The following is an 18362-nucleotide window of genomic DNA, read 5'->3' as shown; positions in this document are numbered from 1 at the left end:
AGAATCCACCTGACGTCTGCTTGTGTGAAACAAATACTGTGCAAGAAAGCAGGCGGATTCAGAGAGCTCAGCACTCACCTAGCTGATTATAAGAAAACAAGAGAGCTGTGCAGTGAAGGAATGGAAAGCATAATCCATTTGCAAAGCAAAGCTAACAATTCTTGTGAAACAAAAACACAGATTGTTCCCTGGCAGCTAAATTTGAAATCAAAAACTATTCGAAACAAATTGAGAAGCCTGCACAAGATAAACATGCAGGATGAGGTCTAACTATAACAAAAAGAAAATATTGTAGAGTAAGCAATGATTGAAGTGGTATTCACAATGAATTACAAACCTAGATTGAAGCCAGAAGATGATGCTGGAGATTTGGTCTAGTACTGTTACTTGTCATGGTTCTGATGCAAATGTCTGCTGTCTTAACTGATGATGCAAATTATTTATTTATCTGGATTTGACTGACACAATCTTATGGTAAATATTGCACTTGGCTTTTCTGTTAGTGTCATCAAAAATAATCAATCCATCAATCACTTGGAAAAGATTACTTGTAAAAATCTGTTTTTTTCTGACTTTCCATGTGAATAACAGAACTTGTGTGTTATGTAACTTATCTATTTTAAATAACAGCTTAGAATGTAAATCTGAGTAACTGAGAAAACAGGGCATTTTTTAATCTGGCACCATGATTTTGCTTTTTGCTCACTGGTTGTTGCTTTAGAAAGCCGATGCTCTTATTTTTTCTTCTCTGTCCTTTCTGACCTTCTCATGAAATAAGTCAGCGGTATCCAAACTTACACACAGACACACGTTACTGACGGACTTGAGCGATTGCTCTGAAGAGAAGCTCTTTATTTCAAGATATGAAACAGATGATAAATATATTACAGCATGTCTCAGTTGATGTCTGTTAGGACTGCCTGCACGCTATGTCTTCTGCAATTGTCTATGATAACCATCTTTATTGGTAGATGTTCACCTTTTGTGTGATTTGAGTTTTAAAAAAATGAACAGTTTTGAGTCAGGCTTGATTTTTGTTCACTGCGGCTATTCATACAGTGCCTTGCAAAAATATTCAAGTTACAACAAACTTCTGTATTTTACTTGAATTTTATGTGATAGACCAACTCAATCCTAGTTATAATTGTGAGATGGAAGAAAAACCATGTGTCAGAATGGTGCAGTCAAAGTCTAGACCTAACTCCAATCGAGAATCTGAGGCAAGTCTTGAAAATGAATAGTTAAGGACATTCTTCATCCACTCTGACTGAGCGTGACCTGCCATTAAGCGAATCTGGTAAAAATGGGCAAAACCTATAAAGTAATTTCAAAGACTTGCAGCAGCAAAATGTCTACTCATAGGGGCTGAATACAAATGCAAGCCACATTTTTTCTATTTTTCCTTTCCATTTATTGTATTTCACAATCTTGCACCAGTTTGGAAAAGTCCAATAAAAGTACTTTGAGGTTTGTATTGTAACGTGTCAAACTGTGATGGGATAATGAATGCCTCTGCGAGGCACTTTATGTGTTTGGAGACACACATTAATCCCGGCAGGTTTTTACCGTCCTTGTTTGCTATTGCAAGTGGGTGTGTCGTGCAGGCTGCAGTGTGCTGGTTTGGGAACAGTGTGTTATGACTCCAGCAGGGCAGTGTTGTGTGAAGCACTGTGGCATGTGGAAGAGATGCCAGGCTGCACCACGGGCCCCTCTCTCTTGGCCAGGTTTCCTGACTCAGCGCTTCCTATACCAGACCACTGGCCCAGACACAAGCTTCCTGGCAGAACATCAATGTGGACGCTCCTGTCCCGGTGCGCTATTCTCTAGCCCTTCTCAGCCTGCGTGGGGCTCCTTTTGATTATCCAACTTGCTCATCATCTCAGCTGCCTGTTGATGCCTCCTTTCAATGTGGCTTGGCATTAAGCAACACTTGCTCACACACGCTGTCCTCAGCTTCATCCAACAGCATTCGGTTTGTTCAAAAGACACGCGTCCCCTGCGGCCAAACCTGTCCCACACATGCTGTCAAATGTTTCCATCGTGGATGTTGTCCAACATGCTGCTCCTGCTGGGTTCTTGTCCTTATTTTTGCCTGTGTTCCCCCAATTTCATGCTCGGCTAAACTCGTATCACAGTTAGATTGGCTTGTCACCTGTGGTTGTATTAACATATAGATGGAAACGTGTTTTAAATCCAACAGTGTGAGGTGGTGGAGCTCCAACAAGGCGAGACTTGGCTGAGTCCAAATCTCCAGAATAGGATGGAGCAAAACCCACAGTGGGGAGTGATGGGAGATTGGATGTCAGGGATTAGCGCAGCAGGAATGCTGATAATATTGTCTTTATTAATTGCAGCCAGCAGTGAGTAATGTGGTTAGACAAGTAAAATATTTGAATAGACTGAAGGGTGTAAAATAATTAGCTCAAGTGGAGGAGAGGGGAAAAACCAGCAGCAAGTTGTGAAGTTTTTGTTTTTTTTGTCCTTTATCTGATATGATTCTTCATTTCACCAGAAATAGTCTAATTTCATGTGCTTTAGCATCTTAGCTAATGAGTTTGGTGATCAAAACTATTATTTAGGTGTTTAAAGACCAGGATAAAATTCTGAATTTTCTGGTCAGTTTTACTGCATTCGTAAAAAGAAAAGGGTTTAAATATTGGCTTTCCGTGAGGTTCTAACAGTACGCTTATCTTCACTAAAGCACTTTGTTGTCATGGTTTCAACACAAGTATTTAAGATTACATAGTGGCTTCCATTTGAAAATACTTTACAGTGCTCATTTTAAAACTAAAATGGCTTAATAAACTCCTGAGAAAAAACTTTTTTGGAATTGTTTTCCGAATGACATGCAAATGCTGAAAACATTAAGAGTCCTTCGCAAACTAACTAGAAAGTTTCCCTCTTCACCACTCTTGTTTAGCCAAACCAGACAGCAGCTGAGGAGTGAAGCATGAATCAGAGTTCACATCTTTGAACATTCAGGTCTACAACAGTCAGCAAGCAAGGAGCTGCTCCGATGAGCACACAGAGGACGCCGCATCAGTCATTACTCTGATGACTTTTTAATGACTGTCTGATTGGACTCCATCATGAATGACGTGCCCTTGTCCCCTTTTGTTTGCTTTGTGATCTACTTCCTTCCAAGTCGAAGCGCTCTGATGTAACTGTGAGCCCAAAAACTCGCTGCTGTAAACTGTTACTGTCCCGCACAGAGAGTTTGCAGCCAGAGCCGTCATAGTTCCGTTCTGAAATCCCCTCATGATGACTAAGGGATATTCTCTGTGTGCGTAGAGGCGGGCACTGCTCCCCTGCCATCTCTGTGTACCACCAAGCGAGATGAGGCCTGACACGATGCCCGCTCTCCTTCCTCTGGGTGTCAGTCATGTCAGGCCATGCTGCGCCTCTCCGCCGGAGAGCGCGCTGTGAGCAGGGCTGCTGAGTGTGCTCTTTGAAGGGCTCTCTGGGTCAAAGCAGCAAGTAACGTCAGCCTTCCTTATTCATAGAATGCATGTCTGCATTTTGCTGGCTGAACGTATTTGTGAATGTGTAAGATGGTTTATCGAGCTTGCTGGGGATTTGAGGAGGTCAGTGTGAGTTGAGTTGTGCTGCGAATTGATTGCAGTTTGAAAGACCGTGTGCTCTGTAAAGATGTGAAGGCACAACATTTATTTTTAACCCATGAAGTTCCTGTTAAAATGTCACTATAAGCCCTAACAACCTGACAACAATCTCATAAAACTACAGCTGCAACAATTTTGAAGTAGACACTTTGAGCCCTCTTTTCCCAGCACTTTATTTAGCATTTAGCATTTATTGCTAAATAAGGTATTTAGCATTATTGCTAAATGCCTTATTGTAGCATTTAGTATTTCCAACTGGAAATAGCACCCTCCATAAAAGAGATTAGCTATTTGTCTGATTTACACAGTATTAACTCCAAACAAGAGTCTCTGTATTTATTCCTTAGAAGTTGGAATTGAGATTTCTAAAAGGTAGCCATCTTTTTCACATTAAAAACTCAAAGGATCAAACAAGGCCATTTAGTTTAACCATGCTGAGACTTCCTGTTTTCTGCTTGAGTCTCACTCTCCAAATAGCAGCCTGATTGAACCGCACATATGCATCTGCAGAAAATAGAGTTTAAATAACTTCTTGGAACCTTTCATGTTTCCTCTGACTTCATCTTTACAGCGTACTTTGGAACATGTGAAACTTGTGCCTGTCTCTAATGCATGCACTCTAACGTTTGTTTGTGTTGGTTAAATGAATTACAGTGTGGTCAGATCTTCAGCGTTTTGCATATTCTTGCCCATTTGATATTAGTAAATTTAAGGTCTATAAAATGTCTGCGAAACTGTATGGAAGTTGCCAAAAGCTGGGAACTATTTGCAGCTTTCCCAATTATTTTCTAAAAACACATACCATCTACTGTGCGAACACAGAATTAAGCAGATTTAACACTTAGCTCATTCTGCGCTGCATTCACTTACACTTGGTCATTTGATATTTACCCATTTAATCACAATCGTTTTATATGCCATATGTGTTTGGATTCCACAGTGCATTAACGTCCCAGCCCTAATTTAGAAACATTTTTAACCTTCTGAACATTGATAATGTGTTTTTAAAAATAATTGTGGTCATATCAAATTATGAATCCTAAAAGTTCTGTGCTTAAGGCAGCTTTATGCAAAATTATATTTGTTTGACCACCTAGCAATTCACGTGTAATTTGAAACAACATATAGAGCTTTTGAGTAAAGATCACACCAAGGCGGGTTCTGTTTGAGGAGGCAGAGTTCAGTCAGTATAGTGTGTGTGCAGGCAGAGAAAGCTTTAACCCCCTGCAATGCCTTATCTCAGAGATTTCCTCCTTCCTGAGTACAACCTGCCCTCACTCGCACTATTGATGCGTTCATGACTCTGACATTGGCCTTTGCTACTGGCTCAGCAAGCAAATGAGATAGACTGGCTGGATGCTGCTTGTTTGTTATATCTTTTGGTTTGTGCAGGAAGAAGATGTTAAAACGAATAATTCATAAAGATTAAGGTACTATCTGTTAAATAGCAACAGCAGAGACCTCACACAGACTGTTGTTTGGATTTGGACACGAGAGTTGGGAGTCGTAAATCCACCTGGGCCCAGACCTGGACTGGGCCCAACAAACGGCCCTGGCGCTTTTGGCCATGGCGGCCCACCATGATTGTTTATACGACACATGAAGGCACACCACATATAAGACTATATATGTGCCGATTGTGTTGTTTGAAAGGTTAAAATAAATCATAGCAGCCTGCAAAGAAAAGAGTAGCCATGTAAAAAAAAAGGATACTAACACAACTCAGTATTATTTGAAAACAAAAGCTGTCAAGGTAATATTCTCTCTCACACACATCTGTACACAAATGACAAACGCACTCCTTATGAATGCTTCAAGTCTGACTGAACAAAATAACTCTTGTATTTTCTATGTTAAGTATTTCAACACTTTAGCTACAATTTCCCTAGACAATAGTGAAGATGTGTGTCAAATCTATTTTTAGAATTTTTAATTATATTAGTTCTAACTTTCTTCTTTTTCTTAGTTTTTCACATTTTCTCTTTTAATTTACTATTATTACTGTTTTCAGGTTAGCTCAAATGACAAAATCTGACAAGTTTAGTCCAAGGAGAGTGGAGTGGCTCAGAGATTTAATTAGATTAGCTCAATGTCCTTCAAGAAAATAAACCAATCTGCTGTAATGACTGACAAAAATTGTTTATTACGCTTTTATGGTTAAAATACGGCCGCCCCAGGCCAGCCTATAGATGTGAGTTAGCCCCACGAGTATTGGCTGCTGTGCCAGGTGACCAGTCAACCCCTCCTTGAGCCCCCTGGTGCAAGGTGTGGGAGAAAAGTGGCCTTCCCAGTAGTGAAATTAACAAGAGGAGCTTCATCCTCACACTCTGGATCAGGTCCAGTCGATCCGAGACCGTGCCAGAGTCAAACCATCCATCCTGACTTGGCTGATCCAGCAGAGGTTTCCACATGGTGCTTTTAATCACTTTGACTGACACGCTCACTGTGGGTTCTTCTTGCACTTTGGTGTCAAAGTAACATCTGAAGGTAACGAGTGCAACAGTAAATTAACTACAACATAAGTTCTCTTTTTTTTGCCCTCTCTCTTAAGTAATGCAGGCTCCACTCAGGCAGAGCTGTAATTTTGTGCATCATCCATCACAGCTGCAACCCAACTGGATTAAACATGAAGTGCCAGAAGAGTCAGAAACTTAAGCTTTCAATCAAATGAGTCTTGTCATATCTTATGCACTTCATTAGCTTTCTGGAATATTTTTTGTCTTTAGAATCTGGCTATATTTGACAAGTGGCACGTACCTGCATAAAGTGCTTTGACCTTGAATGTTGCAGCTTTTAAACGAAAGGCTTGAAATGAATTAAAATGACTTCTGCCTCTCAGTGGTTAAATTTATTAGACTGCAGAGCTTCTATCTTTCCAATTAAGTTATTTGAATTTGAAAATATGCATGGCAGCACATGCATGCAAACATTTATGTCAGTGCATTGACTTTATAATCTTAGTTAACTTCTTCAGCATTTTTTTTCATACAGATTTATGACTAATGTCTGAAAATATTTTAAATTCAGGCCTTTATTATAAAAAGAAAAAATTATCATGTTTTTCTCGCAAATTTGCACATTTTTGACTTCAGAGAATAATATCCAAGTTTTTTCTTGTACATATGGAAATCCTTTCAAAATTTCAGAATTTTTGGCAGACATTTATTGTGGTATTAAAGTAGTCCATGGCCAAATGCTTGTTTTTTCTTTTCTCTTCAAAGTATTTGATTGTTGGCAGAGGATCGAGATACACAACATTTTGACCACAAAGCAGATTACCAGCCCTACTTCCTCAAAACGTTTGAATGCATAAAGTGCAGGAAAATGCTAAGCTTCTAGCTTGTGTTGCTCCTAGTTGTTAGCAACAATTTGAATCCTTATTTTCCAATTTGCAACTAGAAAAAGAAAGTTGAATGCAGTGACGTTTACTGATCAGAGCTCAGATTTCCAAGGAAATGAACAAAAATCTGTTCCTAATACGTATATCTTGTGACGTCCACTCTGCTAGTCCATAATGGACTTCCAGGTTCATCCTGTCCAACCTTCACAGACCAAGATTAAACAAAAACACCTGGTGAGATGCGATTGCATCTGAAATGAAGTTAGTGTGAATGTGTGCTCATGTCAGCATGCTCTCAGCAGCTCGATCATCATGATGCAGACAAGCATGTCGAGCCCTTAGCAAGTGAGAGATTAAGCATTTGTAACCTTTTTATTGCACAAGATGATTTCATATTCAGGATTTCTTTGCCATACAACAACTTTCCCTTTTACTAAATCACATCCCTAGGATTAAAATGTCCTGCATCAAAGTGAAGAATGATTTTATGGGACTTAACTGTGTCAGCTTCGAAAGCTGCTTTGTGAAAAGGGCCCTTTGAGGCCCTTACAGTGCAGGGGAATCCTGTCACATTGCTGTCTTGGACCAGTGATGAAATAATCTGTGATTGAACTGTGAGTGGGATGCTTTGATTGAAGCCAGTATAATTGTCGCCCTGTGTCGGGGTGCACGGGTAATCTCCGTTACTGAGTTTGTCTCAGGTCGAGCCACGTATGAATAATGTAGAGCGAGGCATCTGACTGAGAGGCTGGTTAAAGGAGGCGCTCCTCTGATGATGGCAAACAAGCTCTCTGACATTTCTGAGGGAAGCAGAAGGAGAAAGAAGAGGAGATGGACAAAGAGAGATCATGGGAGTTGGATTAGAGTTTATGCTCAGTTTGTTTGGTTACAGTATGATGAGACATGATAGTTGTTTCCTGCTGAATTAGGCTCTTATAAAGCATCCGTCTGTTTGAAACTAAGTTCATTATAAAATGACCAAAATCCCTTTGTCATTCGGGAACCTATTGATTATTTCTCAGACCATCTGTGTTTGAATGTTTTTGTTGCAAACAAAAAGCAGTGCATCGATTTTTGTTTATGGATGAATCTGTAATGGAATCCTTTTGTTTTGTTGTTTTTTTTTGCAGATCTGTGTAAAACTTGTTGGTTTGAATTTCTGTGTTGATTATTTGTTTTCATTGCTGACGATCTGACACTAAAACTGATCTTAAGTCTGACTTGAGTTACACATTGGATAACGCTAGCCTGAGCTTGACACATTTAAAAAAATTTGGTTCACACAGTTTTTTGTAAAACTAATAATTCCTTTTCTATTTTTGACGTTACGGTGCCTGGCCTTTGTATTTTCCGTAAGATTTGTTCCTATCATGATTTGCTCTTCTACATAGCGACAGATTAAAATTTAAGTCTTTGTTAAACTTTGCTTCTTTTCCCTATTTGCTTTCGGATGAAATATGAGGAGACATTTCTAACGGTTTCTTTTTAATTTTTGATGGTTCAACTTTTCACTGTGGTGTTGGATTCTTATGACATAAAATTGTAGTGAAATAACCCCTTTCCACACAATAGGTTGTGAACAGTTTTGTGTTGAATTTTAAATTAATTTTGTATAAATCAAGTTGACTGACTATATGAAAAGATGTGTGAATAGAAGATTAATCTTGGGCATATAAATATAAGGTGATGTGAATAAAACTGTCTGAAAAGCACTCAAAATCTGAATCTGTTGGACCAGTTAGATTATTATTGTCAGGTCTAAATACCTATTAAACAAACACAGGAAAGACAAGAGAGTTAGATTCTTTGTTTCTCGCGAGGAGAGCAGACAGAGATGTGCTTTCAGTTACAAATCTCCAAACTGCTCTGAAACACATCTGTCTGCTCCTCTCTTTTATTGCTCTTAGGAACCCTCTCACACTGAGCGCTGCAACTCTCAAAGGGCGGGGAAAACAATTCATCACATAGTTGCAGCGCTAAATGACATATACTATCTAGACACATGTTATCTACACTCTAGATCCCTTGTGCTCCAGGCACGGCGTCGAATCGGGCACGTTGTATAGCTTCAAAGCAACGGCTTTGTAAAACTCTGCTGGGAGCAACTAGCACCTCTGTCTTGTAGGAAGTCCTGCAGGGCAACAGCTGCTAAGAGTAGCTGTCACCTCTATTTCCCAGAGAAGCCTTAGGAAGGAATCAAAGTTATTTAACACACAGAAACATTACTTATACCAAGAGTAAAAGAGAATAAGCATATAAGTAAACATTATCTAAATGTAACTACAAGGCTACATGATACAATGAATATTTGATAATACTAATAATACAATTTACCCAACAATTATATTAAACAAACAAAACTAGAAATATTTTGGATTAAAAATTTCTCGATTTTTGGACTGACAAAACATTGGTGGCACCTTCCTTTCCCAATCAGCTTAAAGAAATAAAATTCAACAATTTTGGTTTTTTTTAAACATTTATACTCAACTTGAAATCCAGGCCTTCAGCTTGGTTGCTTTGGTTTTTAAATCCCTGAAGATAGACCAGGTCATTATTGACTTTGGAGTGAAACCTCCACTTTAAAATTTACAACTGTGGCATTTTACCCTCCGGCAATGTCTGAAGCCTTGTGCTGAGAGAGATATCCCAATCTTTGTTCCTCTCATTCTGAGTTCAATTTAACAGTTCAGAACTATGAATAAATCTAAAACTACATAATTGAATTCCTCGAATGGAGCGGATTCTCAAGGTTAGGAGAGAATGCAAATCTATTTCTCAGCCTGAACAAGGACAACGAAGCATCATAAATCCTAAAGAGGAAAATATGTGATGAAAAATGGTGCAAAGAACAGAAAACGGCACATTTCATCCCCATCCAGAATTGAATCTGCTACATAGAAGTTTGTTATTGTTTTAAGTTAATCTCATTATGTCATGGTAATTTAGCTGGGTCATTTGCAGCATTTAGTATAAGCAAAGTTCGAATCAGCGCATTTTAAATTACTCCTGAATCCTAATATCTATTTGTTTAGAGGATTAGCAAGTATTTATTCAACAATGTTTCCCTAATTATTTCTCCTGACATGTTTTGTTGTGTGCATGATTCGTCTTCCCTTGGGGAGAGTGCACCGAGTGGGTGTGCTGCTGGAGCCGACTAATAGGAGGAGGAATGGCATTGAATACCAATTCACAGGCCGGTCAGTCCTTGCAGAGAGACCAGACACTGTGTTTTTGTCTGGTGTGTGTGGGTTTGGTGGAAGATTGGACATCCCATGTGTGCTGTGTTCGTGTGTGTGCGCGGCCGCCTGCACTCTGTTTGCTTGCTGCTGTGTCCTCAGTCACATCCCGTCTGGATCGAAACCCTGCCCTTCCTGTGCTAAAATAAACCCACCTTGGGATGTCGAGGACCTTGCACAGAGTGCTGATTGTTACACCTTTGATTTCTCCCCGACTTGGGCCACACTCTGCTTGCAGTCCTACACTTTAAAGCATGCACAGAAACTGGCATGAGAGTTTATTTGAGCAACATTTACTTAATTATTTGATTTGACTTTTTGGATCACAGGAATTGACAGAGTTTTACTGTTCATTTCCTTTTGTCTTCATGCTTTCCTATCAATATTAGTTTGCACATAATTTATTGCCTATTGATTTATTGTTCTTCTGATTTTGTGGTAAACAGGAAAACACCTAAAAAAAACATTAAAGAAAAAACTTTAGACAATATAACTTTATTACATACAGCTTTTAAAAAAAACTCCCTTTCCTATAAACGGCCCTAATCAGAGAAACTCAATGGCTGAAATATTACTTATATGAGATGTTGTACTTTTAAAAATGAATGAATTAATTATGTGTGGCTTCATACTGAATTTTTATGTTGTACTGTATTTTGAGTTGGGAGATTTTATTACCAGAAATGTAGCAAAAAATGAAGCAAACATTTCAAAATTTCTGCTTGGACCAATGGCTAAGTTGTAATTACAGAAATTAATAGGCATATTTCTAGACTTGGGTTATAGTCTGCAAATATGTTTCACTCTTAACTGTTTTTGCTCCAACACACAAACACAAACACACACGCCCACCCCCACACACAGATTCAGTTTGGTCAATTATATTCTGAGCAATTTATCTACTGGAAATTTAAGCTAAATTAAGAAACACCAGCTCACCTAACATGCGTGTTTTGGGCAGGACGAGGTGTACTGAGAGACTCCAAGCCATGCAGAAACATTCTAGGTCTTAGAATGTTTCTGCCTTGAAGAAACATTCAAGGCAGAAACATTGTCATGAAAACTAGGACCTTCTTACTTCAAGGCAACAATTGTAACTACTCACGCTTCTTAAACAACCTTTAATTTAATTTAGTAAGTTGCAACGGGCAAAAGCGTGAATCATACAAGACAGTGATTCTTAAAGAACAGAGCTGGGAATCCATAGTTTTGTCTTTTTTTTCTGTCACATAAATTCCTTTTATGTAAATTTTGAAGAACTCTGTCTCTATTTTGGTTTCAGCTCATAGTGGAGAAGACCACAGACTTCCCCTCTGCTGAGTTCTCTCTGGTGGAGGATGTGGCTCTGCACTTCACCTGTTTGATGGACAGGCTGAATGAGCAGCGCCTCTTCCAGCCTGACCTCTGTGACGTGGACATCGTGTTGGTGCGCCAGCGCAGCACCTTTCCTGCCCACAAGGGAGTACTGGCAGCCTACAGCCCCTTCTTCCACTCTCTTTTCGCCCAAAGCAAACAGCTGCGGCGCGTGGATCTGTCCCTGGACGCCCTGACCTCTCAGGGCCTCCAGCAGATCCTCAACTTCATTTACACCTCCAAGCTGCTGGTGAGCAGCAGCACCGTCCGTGACGTGTTGAACGCTGCCACCGTGCTTCAGATGAGCGACATTGCGGTGTCCTGTCGAGATCTCCTCAGCAGCCACTCGCTGAGAGCCACCTGCAGAGAGATGGCCAATCAGGAAGGGTTCTCTCCAGCTGAGATGCCTCCCTGCCAGCTGTACCGGGAGATCAAACAGGAGTCTGAGCTTGGCAGGGTTTACACGAGAGAAGGCAGCAGCCCGTTCTCCATCAGAGTGGAGGAGGTGGGAAAGATGGCTGCCCAGACAAAGCAGTACTACCAGGAAGAGGATGGTCCAGGTGGCGGAGCCAGCACGGGTGTGGCCACTCTCTGTAAAGTGGAGGGCAGCGGAGAGGAGTCAAAACCAGTGGATGGTCACACCTCCTTCAACAGGGATCAGATCATTGTTGAAGTCAACCTCAACAACCAGACCCTGAACGTCTCAAAGGGATCTGATGGAAAATCTTCCACAATCACAGAACCCATGTTTGGCCGTTGTCACGAAAACGAGAGAGACTCTGAGGGTGACGAGGACGATGAGATGGAGAATGGTGACGGACATGAAGAGGAGGGCGATGAAGATCTAAAGAGGACAGACATACTGGGGCATACCAGTGGAGAGGAAGATGAGGAGGACGAGGAGGAGGAGGAGAACACCCTAAACATTCCTGGACTGGAGCAGCCCACCGTAATGGATCGACCTCGCCGGGGAACCAGAGCCTTAGCCGTGGTGGGCACCACTGCTATGCGTCAGACGCTCGCAGAGGCCACCTTGACCAATCAGCGCCAGGGCGGGAAGAAGGCACTGGATGCAGAGGGCCTAGGTCAGAAGGTCAGGCTGGAGGAAAAGCAACACTTCCCGTGTAAAAAATGCCCTCGCATCTTCAACAACCGCTGGTACCTGGAGAAGCACATGAACGTCACGCACAACCGCATGCAGATCTGCAACAACTGTGGGAAGCGCTTCCTGTTGGAGAGTGAGCTGCTGCTGCACCAACAGACGGACTGTGAGCGGAGCATCCAGGTATGAACTGTTTACGCTCTCAGCTTTCAGAGTTCAGATTACGGGGAAGTGGAAGGAAAGGCAGAACTGGCTTTCAAAGTTATTTGCAAAATTCTGAAAATGTGGCATTTACTCATATTCAACCATCTGTGCCAGTACTTTGTGTAACCACCTCTGCTGCCATTACAGTTGCAAGTCTTTTTGTGTTTGATCGAGACAGAGCAATGTTTATTTTTGCAAAATGGAGAGTGTCTGTGAACATAAATTTTCAAGCCTTCTAACAAATTCTTGGTTAGGCTTTTAACCCCTCAAACATGTCAAACCCTAATAAACCCAGTAATCACAACATCTCCTCTTCTTCGCTGTGTGCTTTGAAAGTGTGTGACCTGTGGAAAGGCTTTCAAGAAGCTGTGGTCACTGCACGAGCACAACAAGATTGTCCACGGCTACGCGGAGAAGAAGTTCTCATGTGAGATCTGCGAGAAGAAATTTTACACCATGGCTCACGTCAGGAAGCACATGGTCGGTGAGTGACACTGCCATCAACTATCTCCTTGGGTCACTTCGTTCCCTTGTGTACTTTGGGCTTCCTCCTCTACAGCTTTTTAATTGTTAAGCAGGATTTGTTTTGGGTGTTGCTTTCCTTTTCCACTTTTTCTGAAGGATAAGCATCTTAGTTTCCCAGACTGCTTGTGTATATCCATCCAAGAATATCTTGCATATATTATCTGTTGTTCATACTTACAGTGCCTGTAAAACGTATGCACTCCTTGGATGTTTTAACAAATTAATTATGGTTAACAGATTTTTGATTTTTAAAAAAAATAAAAAATAAATAATCCTTCAATGTTAAAGCAACAACTGATTTCTACCAAAATGATGACAATTAAATATAAAACATAACATTAGAGTTTGTATAAAAGTCACCCCGTTGAAGTCAGACTTTTATAGATTCACCATTAGTGTAGAGTCTGTGAGTAGGTCTGAATCAGACTTGCACTTCTGGATGGTGAAGTTTTACTCACTTTTTCCATCCAAAACCGTTTGATCTCTGTCAAGTGTAGCCACAAATTCTCTATCGGATTGAGGTCTGGGTGTGTTTTTAATGTTTGTGTATTTCGTTGTTTATGTAGCCCATACGAAGGACATGCCGTTTACCTGTGAAACGTGTGGAAAGTCGTTCAAGCGCAGCATGTCCCTGAAGGTCCACTCTCTGCAGCACTCAGGAGAGAAACCCTTCAAGTGTGAGGTTTGAGATCCCCTTTTCAGTGCTGTAGGAGTTTTAAGAGTATCAAGAAATGACTATGGTGGTGAAATCCAGCTTTTCTAGCCTTTTATCACAGTTCCCTTAATACAAAAAGGATCCCAGTTATTGCAGCTTTTGTCTTTGTTGCATGTCTGTTCTATTAAAAATCCTATGTTACAATAGTCCATCAAAACAGCCTCTAATCTGTTGTTGACCATGTTGGTTTGACTGAGCACTGCCTCCTCCAGAAGTGATTTTTAGAAGATTGATCAAGTGTGTCCACTGTGTGTCATTTCAGAGCTGCAGCGAGCGCTTCCAGTACAAATACCAGCTGCGTTCACACATGAGCATCCACATCGGACACAAGCAGTTTATGTGTCAGTGGTGCGGAAAGGACTTCAACATGAAGCAATACTTTGACGAGCATATGAAGACGCACACTGGTAAGTCACCTTTGCCACACTTTTAAAGTTTTTATTGTATGTGTTGCAGAGTTATTTCATAGTTTAGGGAAGAATTACATGTATACTCCTTTCAACAATTGTCAGTTTTTCTCATATTTTATGTATGTATAGTTAGTTTTCCTCTACATATACCATTCGTATGTTGTCCAAAAACTCTCATTTTGTTTTTCTTCTCTTCTTGGTTAGTCCCCTACGTGGCTTGTGGGAAGCTGTAGACAGGATTTTTTATGACGTTTTTTTCTGTATTGGCTGTCCTCATGCCGCTAATCCATAAAGAGCAGATTGGTGTAGTTTATTCCTAATATGTGTCCTGTCGCCAGATTCTCAGAGCTGTGAATCTCAGCCACTCCTCCAGTTACCATGAATCTCCTTGTTGCTTCTCTGATTTGTGTTCAATTTAAATCCTAATGAAATATGTTAAAAGTTGTAGATGTGTCAAAATGTTTATCAAAACCTTTGCAAGCCATAATAGAGACACACTTAACAGTAAATACCAATCTTGAATAAAAGGCAGGGGGTAAATAACCTTTTCTAATTAGACTCATTGGACATTTCTTCAAGTTATCTAAGGGTTTAAACTTTAATGTAATGTTTAAGATGCATGACACAGCTCTGGTGTCCTTTATCCTTCAGGAGAGAAGCCGTACATCTGTGAGATCTGTGGGAAGAGCTTCACGAGTCGGCCCAACATGAAGCGCCACCGCCGCACCCACACCGGAGAGAAGCCGTACCCCTGCGAGGTGTGTGGTCAGCGCTTCCGCTTCTCCAACATGCTCAAGGCCCACAGGGAGAAGTGCTTTCACATCACCAACCCTATGGTGGTCCCAAACTGCGGTGACCCCCTCGGCCTCGACCTGCCCCTCGTCTCTCCTGCCGCGGACTCTTCCGGTCCAGCACAGCTGGGAACGCCAGCCTCCGCCGCCACGCCCTCCGCCGAGTCCAGCCCACAGCTCCTCCACAGCACCCAGCTGTCTCTCTCCCTGCTGCACCCCATGGGGGGGCTGGCAACTGCCTCACGTTTACCGCCCCCTCCTCCCTTGTTCTCTGCTGGTAGGATGAACTCCAACAACTAACAAATTTCTGTAGCATTTAAAGCACTTTGTTTGGTTTCTCCTTGTTTAAGAGCAGACTCGCAGCGGGAGATTGACATTTACACAGAAGACAAAACTGAAAAAAAGGCTAGACGTAGACCTCGTAACAGACTCTTTCATCTGCATAAATAAGAAATAGTTATTTTTTACTCAGCTGAATACAGTATATAACCTCAAAGTCCTATCCGACTTATCCCATAACCTTTACACCACACTTATAAATCCAGAGTTTTGCACAACAAATAGATTGTAACATCCTTTACCAAATAACTGTTACACATGCTCATAAAGGATGAGAGTAAAATACTTTTGTTCTCTGCCAGGATGTAGCGATTAGTTCCAGTCTGACCCAGCAATAACCAAACGCTCATTTTGACTTTGAACATGTACCTGTTTGTGACGTCACCAATAACCAAACCTGTAGCTCCCTTGCTATGGATAAGTAATGTAATATAGCATTTATAATCGATCCTGCACCTTACATTTGCCTCCTGTGACATTTAATATGTACTCCTGTTTTTTTTGTTTTTTTTCTGGTTGTGGTTGGGTAATTCGTGGCTTTAGTTTCAAAAGACATTAGAGAGGCTACAATGTGTGTAGTGGAGTGAGTGTGTGTTATTTTATTTTTTTTGTCTGTGCTGGTGTGTTAGAGTGATCTGTGAAGCAGAGACTGGAACTGAGAGTCTTCAGAACAACAAATTCACACTTGAGCTTCCACAAAGTCAGCAGATGAAGATATCCGCGACTCTTATGTTTGGCTTCCATTAACCATCCCAACTCTCTTACAGGTCTGACTATTTATGTACCCTGTCTTGCAAAAGCATTCACTCCTATTGAACTGTTTTTCACATTTTGTGTTGCAACCACAAATTTTAATATATGTTTTTCATTTATTTGATACCCCAAAACAGAGTAGTGCGCTAGTCTGACGTAGAAGGAAAATGATGCATGATTTTCTCGGTTTTCCTACTCTTACAAAAAGTGTCCAACCACCTTTCACTGTGGTTTCAGCTGAAAGTCTTTTGGAGTTTGTATTCATCGGCTTTACACCTCTAGAGACGGTAATTTGCAAAAAAGCTCAAGCTCAGTCAGATTGGGAGGAGAGTGTCTGTAAACAGCAATTTTTAATATTCTTAATTTCTGTAGGCCTGAACTTTGGCTGTGCCATTCTAATACATGAGTAAGCTTGGACTTTAAACATTTCATCGTTGCTCTGACTGTATGTTTATTGTTGTCTTTCCCATCCTCAAGTCCTTTGCTTCCTCTCATATGCTTTTCTCAAAGATATCCCTGTATTTTGTCAGTTTTCCCATCAGCTCTGACCAGCTAGCCTGTCTCTGTTGAAGAAAAGCATCCTCACACTATGTGTTACAATCAGGATGGTGTGTTCAGGGATATGTCTAATGTTGGAGTTTTTATTGCATGTACCTTTGGACATTTACGCCACAATGTTTGGTCTCATTGGTCCACATTCTTCAGCATGTAGTCTCCATGCTGTTTCATACATGGTACACTGCAAGCATGACTTTATATAGCTTCCTCTTTTCACTCTTCAATGGGACCATATTCTTTGAGTGCAAGACTATTAGTTCTGAGGTCAACAGAATCTACCACCTGAGTTGTGTCTCTCTGCAGCACCTCCAGAGCCTTGGCTCTTGGCTGCTTCTCTTATTAATGCTCTCCTCGCCTGGTCTGTCAGATTAGTTGGATGGGTCATGTCTCAGTAGATTTGTGGTTGTGAAAGCAATTTTATTTAGAGGTGTCGGAGTGAAAGGTCCCACATGCAAATACATGCCACACTTTTCAGATTTTTGCTTGTAAAAAAAAAATCAGCAATAAAATATGATGCAGTTTGCTGCTATGTTGTGACAATCCATCATAAAGTTCAATACTTCTGCAAGACACTATATATAGTCAGAGATGTAAGACAACGGGGCATTTTTCTGTGACTGCTAATATACCAGGTCCAAAACCTCATGTACTCAAACAGTATAGCTGTACTTGTATATCAAATTCTAATGTTATTGGTAAAGTTGAATACTGTTTATTCCTTCAGAAAGGAAATTCAGAGAAGTTTGCTCGCAAAACTAAATGTGTGCTTTTAATCTGTAGATGATTTAGCTCGTATTGCAAATGATCAAATCCCAGAAACAACAACCCAAAGCCTAAGTCTACTAAATGACATTAACTGTATATATTTTGTGAAACAATCATTTGTAGCCACAAATTAAAGTTATTGACTTGCAGTACAATACATTATTAATAAAGTAAAGATTATTATTAAAAGATTGCTAAGGGACTAGTTTTAAAGTATATGGAGAGGGTTTTTGTTGCTTCTTACTCAGAGTTTAAGTTAGAAAGTTGTCGCCACTCAAAGACATATTAATCATTTTTCATATCTGATGTTAATTAGTACATCATTTCTAATTAAGCTCTTATATTAATTTCCAACTATTTATATATGTTTGGGAACGCCAAATAATCTCCAATTCTATTCAGGGCCTACATCTGGAAGTTTCTCTGAAGCAAGAGAGTAAATTTCTTCTGCACTATGCTAGTTTGTTAGCTTCCCCCTGTTTAAAGATGCTAAAAATGTCTCATCTATATGATATATCGAAGGAATCCTTTTAAAAATTTAAATATGGCCAGATCTTTTTCAGTGTAGAAAAAACTCTAGCTCAGCCTCTTGCTTTGAAGATTTATTTTTACAAGCAGTATAGTTTTGGAAAAGCTCTTCCAATTTCT

At 40.4% G+C, this 18362-nt stretch overlaps 1 protein-coding gene across 1 annotated transcript in view; it reads left to right on the top strand.

The window, feature by feature from the left end:
* The window catches only part of zbtb47b (zinc finger and BTB domain containing 47b), a 29569-nt gene that overhangs the window by 3998 nt on the left and 7209 nt on the right, over positions 1-18362 (top strand). Inside the window, exons 2-6 of the mRNA XM_028004869.1 lie at positions 11482-12837; positions 13195-13342; positions 13950-14065; positions 14361-14505; positions 15160-18362. The exon at positions 15160-18362 is cut by the window's right edge and continues 7209 nt beyond it. Coding sequence (XP_027860670.1) covers positions 11482-12837; positions 13195-13342; positions 13950-14065; positions 14361-14505; positions 15160-15599 — 2205 coding nt within the window. The 3' untranslated portion in view covers positions 15600-18362. The remainder of the gene's footprint in view (positions 1-11481; positions 12838-13194; positions 13343-13949; positions 14066-14360; positions 14506-15159) is intronic.

The sequence above is a fragment of the Xiphophorus couchianus genome, chromosome 21 (genome assembly GCF_001444195.1).
Source record: "Xiphophorus couchianus chromosome 21, X_couchianus-1.0, whole genome shotgun sequence".
NCBI lineage: Eukaryota > Metazoa > Chordata > Actinopteri > Cyprinodontiformes > Poeciliidae > Xiphophorus > Xiphophorus couchianus.
The sequence above is the reverse complement of the archived record's forward strand: the minus strand, read 5'-3'. Positions and strand labels throughout refer to the sequence as shown.